At 37.2% G+C, this 15,173-nt stretch overlaps 1 protein-coding gene across 1 annotated transcript in view; it reads right to left on the bottom strand.

Moving 5' to 3' along the window:
* Nucleotides 1-1,286: 1,286 nt before the first annotated feature.
* The window catches only part of LOC147866496 (uncharacterized), a 45,292-nt gene continuing 31,405 nt past the window's right edge, over nt 1,287-15,173 (bottom strand). Inside the window, exons 25-41 of the mRNA XM_087316950.1 lie at nt 14,379-14,477; nt 14,138-14,245; nt 13,902-14,045; nt 12,310-13,038; nt 12,034-12,215; nt 11,024-11,234; nt 10,696-10,878; nt 7,763-8,008; nt 7,424-7,573; nt 6,443-7,229; nt 6,205-6,300; nt 5,745-5,899; nt 5,399-5,637; nt 5,177-5,283; nt 4,637-5,090; nt 4,433-4,532; nt 1,287-2,367 (exon numbers count right to left, since the gene is read on the bottom strand). Coding sequence (XP_087173076.1) covers nt 1,789-2,367; nt 4,433-4,532; nt 4,637-5,090; nt 5,177-5,283; nt 5,399-5,637; nt 5,745-5,899; nt 6,205-6,300; nt 6,443-7,229; nt 7,424-7,573; nt 7,763-8,008; nt 10,696-10,878; nt 11,024-11,234; nt 12,034-12,215; nt 12,310-13,038; nt 13,902-14,045; nt 14,138-14,245; nt 14,379-14,477 — 4,569 coding nt within the window. The 3' untranslated portion in view covers nt 1,287-1,788. The remainder of the gene's footprint in view (nt 2,368-4,432; nt 4,533-4,636; nt 5,091-5,176; nt 5,284-5,398; nt 5,638-5,744; nt 5,900-6,204; nt 6,301-6,442; nt 7,230-7,423; nt 7,574-7,762; nt 8,009-10,695; nt 10,879-11,023; nt 11,235-12,033; nt 12,216-12,309; nt 13,039-13,901; nt 14,046-14,137; nt 14,246-14,378; nt 14,478-15,173) is intronic.

Genomic DNA, 15,173 nt, shown 5'->3' on the forward strand with positions numbered 1-15,173 from the left:
ATTGGTCTTCTTATCATGTTTTATTGACTTAGCACGCACAGGTATAAACGCATAATATGCAACAACCGTTCCATCACAATATGCAACTTCTCACTAATCTAATTTGGTGTCATCTCATCCTTTTCCTTTTTAAATATTGCATTGGTTTAAGACCTACAGATGAATCTGAAATTGTCGTAATGTGCGCACATGCAATTGAGTCTTAAAATTGTTGTAATGGGCATGCGTGCACGTGCTCACACACACACACACACACACAAATAGGGGTGAAAGTTGATTAGAGATGCCAAATGGAAGGGCCTTCACTCAATGAATGAAATTAGTTTGGGGATGAGCAAACTAGTTGTCATTTCCCAAGAGTTTATTTTGAATTAGAAAGTCTACAACATGAATGTCAGCTCTTGGCCATTTGTCTCCAAAATCTAGAAAGTGTGCTTCTCATGTCTCACATCATGGAAGTCATGGTCTTTGTTGATATTTCACCATGATCATTTCTCAAATCATGGCAATGCTTTTTAATAGGTGCAAACTTTAAAATACCTTTAACTTTTCTTTATTTCTACAAATTCCTTTTTAAGTTTCACTCAATTCCCCAAATGTGATTTATCAACCCCAAAATGGCATATTCTGTTGTAATAATTATGCCATTCTCTATGGTATAACTTGTTACACTTCAAAGACATTAGCATCTGATAGTTACTAGTACAATGAAAGATACACAGTAAAGGTATGTGATTAAACAAATTGTTATTAGAAAAACCACTTAATGGTTTGATCTTTTTGACATACAGCACATACAGTTACAGGTACAATGAAAGATACACAGTAAAGGGTATGTGATTAAACAAATTGTTATTAGAAAAACCACTTAATGGTTTGATCTTTTTGACATATGGCACATACTTTTGCATTCACTGGTCATATGTCCTGGTTCTTTCCTTTATTGCTGCCTACTTAGTACAATACAAATCGAAGAGATTGCACACAATAAGGGTGCAATGCCTCAAATGTTTCTTGTAAGCAAGACAGCTCAAATGCTTAGATTTAGTTTATCCCAATAAGACATGCATTTATTTTCAAATGTTTCTCATAAACAAGATAAGTCCAACCGGCAGATTTACTTTTTTATCACAGTAAGACATGCAATCATTTTAATTAACAAAGGCGACCATTTAAAGAAAAAATATAGTTTCATGCAAAGAAAAAACATTTTGTATGCACTTCCCCGAAAAACGCAATTCTCAAAACAATATATTGCTTTAGTGCTAAACAATGAGCATGTGTGATGATCTTAGAACAAAACTCTATTTATATCAATAGAGTATCATGTCAAGTTTGTTTTCTCAAGTTGGCTGAACCTCAGTTCTATACACATACCTGATACAAAGGAAAAGAGCAAATGGGTTACCTTTCAAGGTCTGGAAGACTGGCCAACTTCTTGCAAGTATTTAAGACAGAATGAGGGGATAACTTCCAGAAAATGGCTATATTTACTACAATCAAGGTTTTCGTCAGATTCCTAAGATTTTACAGAAAAATCTTACAGGTTTTCCAAGAAAATTTGTAAACTAAAATTTCTGGAAATTCTGAAAGATTAGCCCAATATTTCTCTACATTTTCACTGTAAAAAGATACAAGCTCGCAATACGTTTGTTCTTTGGAGTTCTCTATGGATTCCTTGTTTTTTATTACCTTGTTAATGCAAGCCAATCAATTAATACCCATGCAACGAAGCAATGATCTTGCCATATCTTTGTGCAAAGCCATTCACCTCATATGGCTAAAATTTTATTCACTAAGAGAGCATATCATTGCAACACCCCGTTGAATCCAATGGCTTTCAGGCTTGTTGGATGGCATGCGTATTTTCATGAGAAAGTTTGTGGAATGCCCAGTGGTGGCTAAAACCCCCCGCCTTTCTGCTGTCCTATACACAGGACAATTATAATGTGGATATGGTTGGAGGGTAGAGATAGGACAAGGCCTTAACCATATTATTGGAGCAGGTACATGTATAACTTTAGGCTTCGATTCACAGAGACATTTCTCAACAGGATCCCATGCACATCCTTCTAAGAACAAACCTTGTATGTAGACACCCTCCTCTGGTGGCAGAGTAGGTTCTTTCTGGAGGATTTTGAAGTCAAACGCTAGTGTGTCAATGGCTAGCTTGTTTTTCCTAGCATAGTTTTGCAGCGAGGCAGTCATAAAAGATTGGGCAAAGAAGAAGCCACTTATCCAATGTACCACGGGTGGCCCGTTCTCGTACCAATCTTGTAGCATATTGATCCTTTCTAGCAGATCTTTGAAATATCCCGAGAGTGGTTTTAGAGATGGATATGACACTTTCTTCCATAACTCCGGTACCTGCACATATGCACACATGATCTCTTCATAGAAACTCAAAGAATGGATTTATCAGCCTCTGTACCAACAAAGGATTGAGCTATTACATAGGAAAAACAATCAGTTTTAATATCCAATTATGTATAAAGATGTAAATTTTATGTAGTTGAAAATCACAAGTTTAAAGGATCACATAAAAGTTAGGGGACCCCGAACAAATTTAGCCTTACTAATACTGTCTCAGGAATGATCTGTTTCTGAAACCTATATAAACATGCACAAGCCATGCTGGTAGTAATTTGAATTGAGCATTGATATATAAGAGGTTCTTACTCATATTCATTGTGCAAGGGTGGTGAGATTGAGGTCCATGAGGCTGGGTCCTATGTGCACGGAAAATTGCCATTGCCTGATCTATTTAACCCCTTTGCTATGTCCTGGTCAGGAGCCCATTTGAGTATCCCTTGTTTGACTTGTAGCATGAGTAGGAGTGATGGGGCAAAAGAAACCTGTGATTGTTCGTTGTGGATGGGCTGTTGTGGTTATATTGTTGTCTCTTGAGTTCTAGCAAGAACAATCCCAATCATCATTCATCTTTGTATTCCTTTACCTTGCGTAGTGAGCCAAAGCTAATTTGAAGAGGCAGTGGTATCTCTCTTTTATTTTATTAAATACAGAACAATCGCAGACATATTATTCATTCAATTCCACCGCTTGATAGCACAATTGAAAGACATGTTATCGAATCGATTTGTAAGTAAGCATAACTGTCTATCTCAATTTCAAGCTAATGTGAAGAGATCTTCAGGTGCCTTATACATTGTGAAGCACATAAGATAGAGGTATATCTATATAAGAGCGCCCGATGATAAAACCATCCTGCAAAGGGTGTAAAAAAAGGTGCCTTATGGATGCCCTTTTCCTACCAAGAGATGTCGTGGAGCTTTTTCAAGTTCTTTAATTATCCAATTTAATGGTATCTTTCCTTTCCACTTTTAGTCACATTAAAGTGTGGACAATTCAAGCTATATTGTAATGGAAGGTAGACTATCCACGCAGCTGAAACCATTCTTGTAATTCAGCATACCCATAATTATTATCTCCATGTTCAACAAACAGTTTTGAAGATATAAATGCCAATCTTGACTACCTTTGTTTACAGCCTCCCAAATCCATTGGATACTTGTCAATGATCGGATTTGGAATATACATGCTGATTGATGCTCATGATTTTGATAGTGACACCAATGATTCAGAAGATATATCCCTTCAATTATTTAGCATTCACTTCAGTTGACTAGGTATTATTTTCATCTGGCATAGTGGCTTGTATTTTCATGGAGCTTGCTTGTTCAATTATCTTATTAGAAGTTCATTCTATGCAATTCCTTACTGCAAGCTTACTAGCCTGGGGAATCACTAATTATTTTGAAAACCAAAGATTATTGTAACCACAACTCTAGAAAGATTACAGCTTGGGGTTGTTTCTGCGACTGGATCACCATCTTAGAAAATGATGGTTTGCTTTTGTCGGAAACCGGCCTGAACCGGATGTGAGGTCAGTCATGAGTTAGCTTGCCTCTCATCAAACATTTTCCATGCCCTTTTATTTTCATATCCTAGGAACAACTGGTACACTTCAAATTTAGCCAAATATAATCTCTTATTCCTCGCAAGGCGTTTGGAATGTTCTCTTGATTGTTTATGTCTATAAATCCCCTGGGACACTTACCATTGCAAATGTCTCATGATATTCCTCATCATACCAACTATTTTGTGTGGCTCTTGCTGACTGTGTTGTGGAGAATGCAATGACTTCAACCACCCTACTGCGATTTCCTCTAGGGAAAAGGATCCAAATCAAGTATGCAATTGTATATTCCACAACTATACACACCAGCTGTATCCCCCAAAAAGTGATAGTTAGCATGCTTCGTCCTGCTATTAGCATATACATTATTTTGCATCCATCCTTTGCATTAAAGAGTAGATGCACATGATTTTCTGCCAGCCAATAGGTCTATCAGAGATAGTGAAATCTATTCTCTCGGGTAGAAGGGATGGAAATTCTCCTTGAGTGACATACCTGGTTAATGGCAACGCTGTGATATGCCTTTTCTAATTCTGCAGACATGACAACAACTCCTCTTATAGCCTTCTCCATGCTTTTCAATGTTACCCTGATCCTGAAATCCATACCTTCTATGTTATTAAGTTATAAACAACACTCTTTGAAACAAATCTGAAAAAGCACCCACTAATGTATGCAGACCAATCAATCCACACATACCGCTCCAAGAGTTTGTTGAAACGTGCCATTTCTTGGCTAAGGACCGAATGCATACTTTCTTCATACAAGATTGGGTACTTTCTCTCACACGCTTCTATATCAAAGTTAGGTGGTAAAGTCTTGATAAGGTTTCGAATGAGTTCAGCGATTGTTTCCGATGCTTTCTGGTCACTCGATCCACCTCCTGCTGTTGCCATTGATGCTTGAAGCATAGATTTCAGTATAAGACTTGTTTCATTCAAGTCCTTGGTGATATCTGCATTAGCATGTAAACCAAAAGCTTCTGGCATTGGGATCAAAGGGAATTTTTCAATATGAGATAGATAGGATCTCAAATCATGAGGTGGTGGTGTCACATATTGTCCTGATTCTGTGATCGTATAGCCAACTTGAAGCATGTCTTTACAATAGAATCTCATCAACAGGGCATTTAGCAAGAGTCTATCCTTGTCATCTATACAAACAAAAGGAATATTCCATATATAATAACATGACAATATCAAATAGAAATAGTAAGTGAAGAATTATTGAGATAGATACCTGTAACTCTTCCACCATAATTGCATTCTCCAGTAACATAGTTTAGAGCTTGCAGTGGAAGGTCAGTTGGAGTGCTTTCAGTTATGAACATATGTAGCTGCCGCACACTGAAAGAAATGGAAAGTTGAATGTAAACATGAAAAAATAGGGAAAAGGAAATTATAAACAATGTGTTTCGCGGGTTTTGATAAATTAGTTTAGCAGAGTATTCTATGCAAAAACCTGATTCTTAAATCTCCATCATCAAATCCATATGGTATATTCCAACCTAACGGTCCAAAATTCCTTCGTTCTTGAACCACAGCATGAAAGAAACATAACCCAAAAAGAAGAGATTTAAACACATCAGGCTGGCTACAGTTCTCAAAGAATTCCTCATTGCATATTGGGTCCAGTCCATATGATCTCTTCATGTTTGCTCTCAATCCCTTTGGTGGTTCATTTGTCATCTTCACTCCATTCTGTTTGTTTGAATTTTAATCTCAGTAAGGTCTATTTCTTCTTATCAAATACCAAGTTACAATGCATTCTGTAAAACATTATGAAATTTTTTCAAACAAATCTTTACCTGTAAGACAGTTATTGGAAATTTTGGGCTTGGATATGATGTCATCCACAAGCGGAAACTAGGGTTAACTTCTGCAGGAACATTTTCACAAATTCTCTCAAGCTCAGGCATCCAAGATGGTGCAAGGTGACAATTCTGCAGTAAAACCCATGAACCTGTCCCGGTACAAAAATAAAGGGTATTCTTAAAAAATGGTTTGTCATCTTGCTTTTCATGGAAACAGTCTTTATATTAACTGTTTTAAGCTTTGTTCTGAAGAAAGTACCAAATTACAAAAATATCCATGGCCATAATAAAGAACGATATATTAACATAATTTAGAAGGCTAAAATGACCCCCGAAATCAAATGCGAGATTACATTTTAAAATGTTATCTCATTTTAGAGACACAATGAATCAAATGAAATATAATTAGAGAAAGTAAAGCGTAACAAAGCGTCATAGTGAAGTCTTGATTTACCTGTGGCCATAGCATCCGTAATAAGTAAACTTGCCTTGGGTCCTTGGCCTTGGCCAAGAGAGACGGGTGCAATTTTATCTGCCATTTCCTTCTCAGCTATATAGAAAACAGAACACACACAGAACATCATTCAGTATCATAAACAAGTTCCTTATAGAATACCAAACTTCAAAATTTATTAGATTGAGTTCTGATTATTAAATGAAAGGAATGTTGATTTCTGAATCCAAGACAACACCTGCAAATGTCAGCAATGCTGCTGTGGGATCACTTCCTGCTGATAGAACAAAAATTAGTGGGCAACTAGCACTCGATTCTCGGTAACATGCTTCAAGGTTGAATTGTGGAGGTTGGACAAAATCAGATCCCAATTGATCAGCAACAAATTCATGAATGGCCGGAACCACCTTGTCGGGACGGATGCATCTCAAAACAAGCAATCTTTGAAAAGAATTCAGTTTTGCTAACTTCCCAGGAAACTTCTGTTTCTGAGGCTCCATTGAATCATAAATAGCTTTCCAATCAGATGGATAGGTTGAGATGTACAGATCAAGGCGGTCAAACGCTGGTAGCTTACTAAGCCTCATTATTTCTCCCCATGATTTCTCTGAAAGCCATTCTGAAGCAGGATTTGGCTTTGTTCCTAATGCATCCAGTCCACCAGTCAAGAAGAAATTCCATTCTTCTGGAGATATCTTCTTCTCTACTTCTAACACACGGTATGCCAAAAGGCAAGAGAACAGTAGTTTGTCCTTTTCAAATAAGGATCTGCAAATGTTTTTGTAGAGTGCCAAAAGGAAGTACTTGTGGATAATTTCCAAGCGTTTCTTCAAGTCTGATGATTTCTCACTTGACATGATTGATGTTACAAAGAGTGAAGAAAACCAAGGAAGGCTGTACTGATACATGGGGTCAATATTTGCTAGATCAGAGATGCAGAAAAACAGAACAGCAGCATTGTCACCAGATGATGCATATGTTTTTCGAGCTTCATCGATATTCTTTTCTGTTTCATCGGCCAAAGCCTGCGAATAGAAAAAGGTCAGTAAATGCAAAATCTTGGAGCTGATATAGCTGGACATGTGATGTAACTATAAAAAAATGAAGTAAAGATATTTAAATTACCAACACTACACAACCTGAATAAAAAGAAAACCATAATGCAAGCATCATTATGACAGATTACATGTTGATAGAATCAAATTTGTTACTTATTTACCTGTTTAATACTGATGTCATTGCCAACAACTTTAGCCTCAGAAATGATCTTTACCGCAGTTTCATCCTCCAATATATTACCCTCACTGGTTGATAGCACTTGCAAAATCTGATCTTCAAGCTCCTTGAGTCTCCTCTTGTTTTCGGCACTCTGATTTAGAATTTCAACAAGAAGATGATAAGAAATTACAGAATTTCATCTCTTTCTTCCCCAACATATAAAAACTAAATTATATATAAACCCATTGATCCACCTTCCTAACAAAATTTGTATATATATATAGAAAATCAGGATTCCATTGACTTTAGATAACATTGAGAAAACAAGATTCAGTATTACCTGAACTACAAGTTCATTCTTTTGTTGCTCTAGATCTGGTCGTTCTCCTGCTACAACTATACCTAGAAGCTGATCAGACAATCCCTCCTTCGTAATCATGAAGTTTAATAGCGTAACTTTAACAGATGTTTCTGGAAGATAATGAGGATTTCTCAATTTTGTGGTTATATAGAATCGAAAATCATTGTTGTACTCAATGGTTGCATCTCCAAGTCTTATGCACATCATACCCGCTGACTTAAATACCTGATTGCATAATACAGGTCTAGTTTCTATAATCAGTATAAAACATTTTTATTCTGGAGTATAAACAGATAAAGTATTACTTTAGATAGCATGTAGTGCACATCAGACAGGACCTACAGGATCTAGGGACCAACATGTGATTGCAAGCATAAGAAAACTATATTAATGTCTTCTACGACTCCAAAATGGCCTATAAGACCAAACAAGAGATTACATATTATAATGTTTCCTCATCTTTGAGAACAACAAACCAAAGAGGCAGTGGAAGAATCATCAAATTTCATAGTATTTTAATTGTGCAGCTTTATAGGCAATGCTGTATGTAATAATGGGCATATCCTCTGCCTCAGGAGGTATACCCTTATACTCCTATCTATATCTCCAACTAATGTGATGAGATGTGGATTTGCCAAATGGTGCGTCTAAATCCAGGAGAATGAGTGATTTTCATATTTCCATGTAGTATAAATCCATTCTCAGTGCTGTGAAGAAAATGGTCTAAATAGAAGACCAGCATCATCCCTAACTCTTGCATATGTTTGAGCCAAGCACACCTACTCTTTAGCTGAGTGAGACCTAGCCCAATGATTTTACTAATCTCTGGGAGAGTTAGTGTAACAGATGGTGCATCCTAGGAGTGTTGGGATGGAGGAAATTTGTCTAAGCTGAAACCATGGACGTCAAATGAAGAGCCATTTGGGCTTACCACCATCAAGTACTAACTTCTATGGCTGTATCATTTAAAGGAATCCCAAACCAATTAGGCATATCTATGTCGAGGAACCTCTAACATACTATGAGGAAAGGACATTGACCAGAGCAGAGCTTCAAAGTGCAGCCATCTCAGTTTAACAGATCTTTTCCTTAAATCATTCTTGAGATCTTTCCATCGACCTCCACCCATTAGAGATGCCTCCAATCTGCAATGATAGACCAGACCAGGCCCCCAATTCTGCACTTATATGTGACGTGAGTATCAAATAGCCACACTTTAATACTTCACTTTTGTAACCAAGCCTGTGGATACATCCTTTTTAGTCCCGTTGCTGCATACCCCCTAGTAAATTGATCTGGTGCAGCCGTTCTCATGGAGAAGATAGGTCCTGTGAACACTACACCAAGGTACATGTATGGATCTATACAATCCACCATCTTGTCCATACATGATATCAGGTGGGCATTCTCATCCACTGAAATATAGTATTAAACACCAAGGCTTCAGTTTTTCCCCAAGGTTCACTGAGAGCCTACTATCTTATGAAAAGGAATCTGCTATATGCACAAGGGTCTTGATAAGCCCTTTGGAGAATCTGTTATAGGCATAAAATGTAGAGTATCCAAGTTTCTCCATAAGCCCTCTGGACAATCTGCCATAAGCACAAAATCATCTGCTTATAACACAATAAGTGTCTCAGAAAGAAGAAAGAAAGAAAGATATATTAACGTCTTTTAAGAGGCCAAAATGGCCTATAAGACCAAATAAGAGATTACATCTTAAGTGTTGTCTCATCTTGAGAACAAATCAAAATAAAATAAATATTACACAGTAAATATAAAAGTAAATAACATGAAAGGAAAATTAATGAGGGAATCTGATTTTTGGCACATGTGAGATCCTCAAATTAGGTATATTGTAGCTTTTGTCTTCGAAAGATCTCTAGCATAGGTCGATCCAGAATGGAAATGTCTCCGAAGCGAGGGAAGCACCTACGATTGCGGGAGATAATGGCTTTTATCTGTCAGAGAGAACCACCTCCTGCTTTCTGCCTGTTCCTCATATCTAAGATCCACATGCTCTGTCCATCTTCTCAATTCATACTCAAGTATAGATCCAGACAACTTGGCCAATGAATGGCCAATCATGATACTGCAATAGTTAGTTGTAGACAGCATCTCTTAATTTAAGGAAATGGGCCACAATCATATGCAAGTTGCAAGAAGACCCTCACTTATTGCTCTATTCAACATGAGGGACAGTAGGTTTGCAATAATGTCTTGGGAGCATAAAAATCTTCTACAACGTACATCATCATGATCTAGTGCCCTTTCTATCTGCAGTTGGATAGAGGTGGGTGCCCATTGCCAGGATTGTTTTTGGGGAGGAAAGTTGGCAGACACAATCTTACACATATCTAGGAGAAACATTCACAAATCCTCGGTTCTCCCTATGGGGAAGTGCCTGAGCTCAACTTTCACGTGCCTATGGAATCCTTGGTGTTATTGGAAGACAATGTGCACATACACAATTGCAAGAACCAAAAACTAATTTGTGGTTGTTTGATACACTCTCACATAAGGAGCTAGACATTGGTTTCCCATGATATAATCCAGCAGATATGGCCCTACAGTGACCAAGAATTTTCTGATCAATAGCTGGTATCCAATGGATTTGGGAACTCCCAACCCAAAGGTAGTCAAGGTTGGCACTGATGACATCAAAACAGCTGACTAACCATGGAGATAATTGTTGTTGGTATCTGAAATGCAAGAATGGTCACATGACATTGATATAAATGAGACACCATTTTAAAGCTGCAATCTCCTGCTTGGTCTTATAGGTCAATTTGGCCTATTAACAGACATTAATATAGCTTTCTTTCTCTTTCCATCTTCTTTTTCACATGCTTCATGTTGTATTATAATTGATTTGCTAGATTTCATTACAAAAAATAGCAGCTTTATCAAACCTGCCGCAAGAGTAAAGGCTCGAGGGATGGGTCGAGCTCTTCTCCAACATTTTCTAATAGAACAGGCAATCCAAATTGAATAGCATTTTCTAAGGTTCGCATGTATTCGCTTCCTCCAGAAAGCTTGATTATTTGCAAATTTCTTGAACGTTCCATATTTCGAATCCACTTGTTTGCCTGGCCCTGTTTAAAGATGCATAGGATACATCAGAAAGTGAATGAAAGTTCAATTTTAGTCAATATACAGCATCTCTGCAAAATAAATATGAATCGCAACTGAGGTAGAATAAATATAAATTGTAAAAGAGGTATTAATGTTATGTGGTACCTCAGGGTCTATCAATAATGGCCACCTACGGGAATTAGCCACAATAATTGCATTATCGGTTGAGAAGGAATCATTGGGAAGACCTGAAATAATCCAATCTCGAATCTGAACAGGATTGCCCAAAAGACCCTTCAATGAAAAGGTTGGAGAACGTGGTAGGTTTTCAGATCTACAGAATCCCATCCATATTTCAATTATCTCCTGCCGGAAACTGCCAAATAATGGCTAAGATAAGATTTTCATTCAGTAATTTAGAAGATGTTACAACACAGGATATTGAAACAAAATATTCCCTCACGTTTTGGAGAACATTTAATCTATGGCCATTATATTCTTCTATTAGTTCTTCCTATATAACACTTTATTTAAATTCAAGGAGTCGTGATGCTTGAGGCAGATATCCACTGAATCTCCCTTGAAAGCATTTGCCCACAATTAGGATTTCAACTTGGTTTTCACATAAGCACTCATCTTTCTTAAGGACTTTTGTGAGATTTATCATTACACCATGGCTAAAAGGATCTATTACTGTTCCATGTGCAAAAACATAAACAAACTATCAACCATACTTAACAGAACAGGATGGGTCATTCATACATCTTGTACCTTAAGCAGGTCTATTAATTTACTCATACATATTCAATTTGGTTAGCTATCCTCCAAGATGATGCAAGATTTTCAAATGTGATCTTTTGCTCAGTCTAAGAGAACAGGATTGCTGAATGGTATAGGTGATACTACACTGCCTTGCTCTAAATATGTTCATAATTGGAGATGTAAAAAATCAGTATAATCGCTGATCAGCGGAACATGTAATATGGACATGATATTGTGATCTATTGCACTGTAATGTTGCTTCTATCTGAGAGAAAAAAGGACCAAACGCACATTGAAACCAAAGGCGGAGCCAATAAGTTTTTTCATGTAATAGATACATTTATTCTCAGGGAAGGAAGTTTTCTGCAAAGGCCTAAAACATCACAATTGCATAATCAATCGAGAACAGAAACCTTGCTGGAAATGCTCCAAGGTACGCTATAATTCCAGACGCAATGAGCACATCGCCTATGAGATTTCCATATTGGTTTCCTAAATCTACTGCTGCAGCCATCCATCGCGTTCTCTCTCCACCAAGGCCTCCAATAAGCTGCTCAGCTCTCTCCAGCTTTATAGTGCACATTTTCACATCATGCTGAGACCCACATCAAACCCAGATTTCATGTTAGTGTAAGATTGACAAGCCCTTTGTGGTTTTTGCATGCCACTGATTTGGATTATATATATACCTGAAGATTCTCCTTTTTCAACATTATTGACTCAAGCTCCTCTTCCAATGTTGCCAGTTTGTCAAGAATAATTTTTAAGTCTGCCTGCTTTGCTCTCAGACCTTCCATGACTTCCTGATACTTGTTCTCTGCAGCTTTGAGTTTCTGTCGTTTTGGAGCAACAAATTTAGCAACAACATCATATTTATCCATGGCAATAATCCACTTGCATAAACCTTCGGCAGCAGCAGATGCATTTGCTGCTCTTTCTGGGGTAAAATCAGCATTACTGATGTAGTGCTGTCGTATTTTTGCCATGACCTTTGTATCGATATTATCTTTATCAAAATCTTTTAAGTTTTGAAGGAAGTCTCGATTATTCAGTAATGTGACTGAGGGTTTCCAGTAGTCTAGCATGAAACCACCTTTACCATCAGGTTGTTTTGCTGGCTTTACATCAAGAACAACACAGACTGCCTCCATTACTAGTTTTACTGCTGCAGGAGGGTTTGACAGCTTCTTTACGTAGTTAATATCATTTGCTGAAAGCGTATCTAGGGCTGCTAATGCTTCTTCAAGGACCGGCATAGCACTTGCTAGTGCAGCTTCACATTCATCTCTGATAACTTTTGCTTCAGCTGCCTGTTTAGATGCTTCTGCCTCATCTCGCTGTACAATGGCCTTTTTGGGTTCGACTACCTCCTTCTTTTCCCTTTCTACTTTGATCATAAGTTTTTCTACTTCTTCAACCTAGACATTATATTTGATGAGAGGTTACTAATAATAATGAAATCCAATGCATGAGGTACACATTAGACAAACAATAAGCAAGAAGAGAATGTAAAACCTGGCATCACTTATGCATTGCACCACAGGTAAGAAGCCTCAATGAGAGGTTAAAACCTCCCAAAATCTGATAGCAAGAAAATCCTATGCAGATCACAATATCTGTCTTATTCTTAGAAGAATGTTTAGAGAAGAAAGCATGTATATGCTCATACGGATCTTTTGAGACATCTTTCTATTGATTTTCACCAGAATAATCACAACTATATTTGGTGTTTATTGTGGGCCACGCCTTGTGCATAGAGGTGGAGGTATCTCCCCCATACTCAGAGTGGCTGCCTGATGCTCAACTCACACCCTGACACCCATGCACAAGAAGGTGAATTATGCCATCTCACGGGAAAAAAATGATGTTACTTTGGCATCCCATATATCTTCATAATCATAAAGAATAATACATAATATTTCCTTGACTCGTCTCCCATTAGAACGTAAGTAATAAATGCTCATTGAGAACCCAAGATATTAAATTTATTTGACACAAAACTGAAAGATCAAAGCAAGATACATCTATAAAATAGAATGTAAAAGCAATGATAAAAAATAAGTTATATTTTCCTAGCATTGCAATTGTTTCCTCATCAGCATGTGAATTTTTTAAACTTTTTTGTTTAAGGCCTACCTTGTCCTCAGCAGCATGTGCATTAAGGCTTTTGTTTAAGATGGTAAAAGTAAAAGAAATCCACACCTTGGTTATATAAAAAGAACATAAAAAATGTCTTATGTTAAATTTCCTCACAACTCTTTATCTAGGATGCATAGTATACCGTAATGAGCAGTTTTGGTTTGAGCTCAGTCAGTTCTTGTTGCATCACAGCCACCTGCTCAGCACTAGAGCTTAGTTTTTCCAAGCCAACTTCATATCCCCGCTTTTGTTTGAGTTTTTCCTCTTGTTTAGCAATTAAAAGTGCCTGAAATCAAGTAGTGTCAGCAAGAAAACTTGGTATAATCTCTCACATACGAGATGCTCCTAAAGCATAACATATAGACAGTATAATATAACCTGAAAAGTCGATAAAAGCTCAAGATAAGAAGTTGGCGTCACATAATTGAACCGTCCCATCTTAACTTTCAGCTCATTGGAATAAAAATGCACTCTTTCATGAAAGGCCTGTAATAAAAAAGTAAAAACCAAAATTTAATAAAAAGTACTAGGAGAATCTACAATTATAGTAACTACTGATTCAATATTGAATCCATTCTGTCAAAGGTGTCACCACTTGATGATTGAGATATTCTTTTACCTTGCATATGCGCACAATGCTCATTCTTATGCTGTCTTCCAAGGAAATCTCCTTCAAAAATTTGTACGCAACTGCCTCTAAAGCATCCTCTGGCCATTCCTGCAATTTCAATCGTATCTTTTACTGCAATGAGTTGATTTACACTTCAAACTAATTCAATAACAAATAGTACCTTGACAAAATGTTAGCCATATGACTAGGGATTATAGATGAACCAGCAACTGTGTAGCATCATTTTAATTCAATGAATAAGTGGGATCATAATGGCATGCATATAAGATATTGGCCAGTCTCCCTTGCAAGATTCTTGAAACATTTTGATAATAGAATAAATAACCTCAGCCATGAAGTATGCAACGGCAGCTTATGATTAGTCCCACATTTAGGAACTCCAAATATTCATGATTGCTCATGCTAGTTGCCTAAACCTCAGTCCTAGACAAAATAACCAGACTCTTATTATTGGCTCTCAACATATGGGTAACATCCATAGATAGAGGTATGCTGCCTTAGTGAGCCCTATAGTACTCAATAGAACTCAGATCCAATGGACCAAACCTAAATGCCATTTTCACCCAACACCAAAGGTGTTCCTTCACTTTGGAGATCTCTCCATCATTGATTGGTCCATGTCAGAGATATTTTAATGGCAAAATTTTCACTCCATCTAATCAGAGAATGTGGTCCATGTTGTATTTTTTTTGGTTTGTTCAGTTCATCTAGCTAACAAGATTTTGTGGTACCTTCGTTTAGTGGACAACATTTAAAGATGCAATCTCTCATTCAGTCTAATAT

The sequence above is a fragment of the Azolla caroliniana genome, unplaced genomic scaffold (assembly GCF_043228905.1).
Source record: "Azolla caroliniana isolate FFs.n. ecotype wild unplaced genomic scaffold, voAzoCaro1.0.p SCAF_3, whole genome shotgun sequence".
NCBI classification, from domain to species: Eukaryota; Viridiplantae; Streptophyta; class Polypodiopsida; order Salviniales; family Salviniaceae; genus Azolla; species Azolla caroliniana.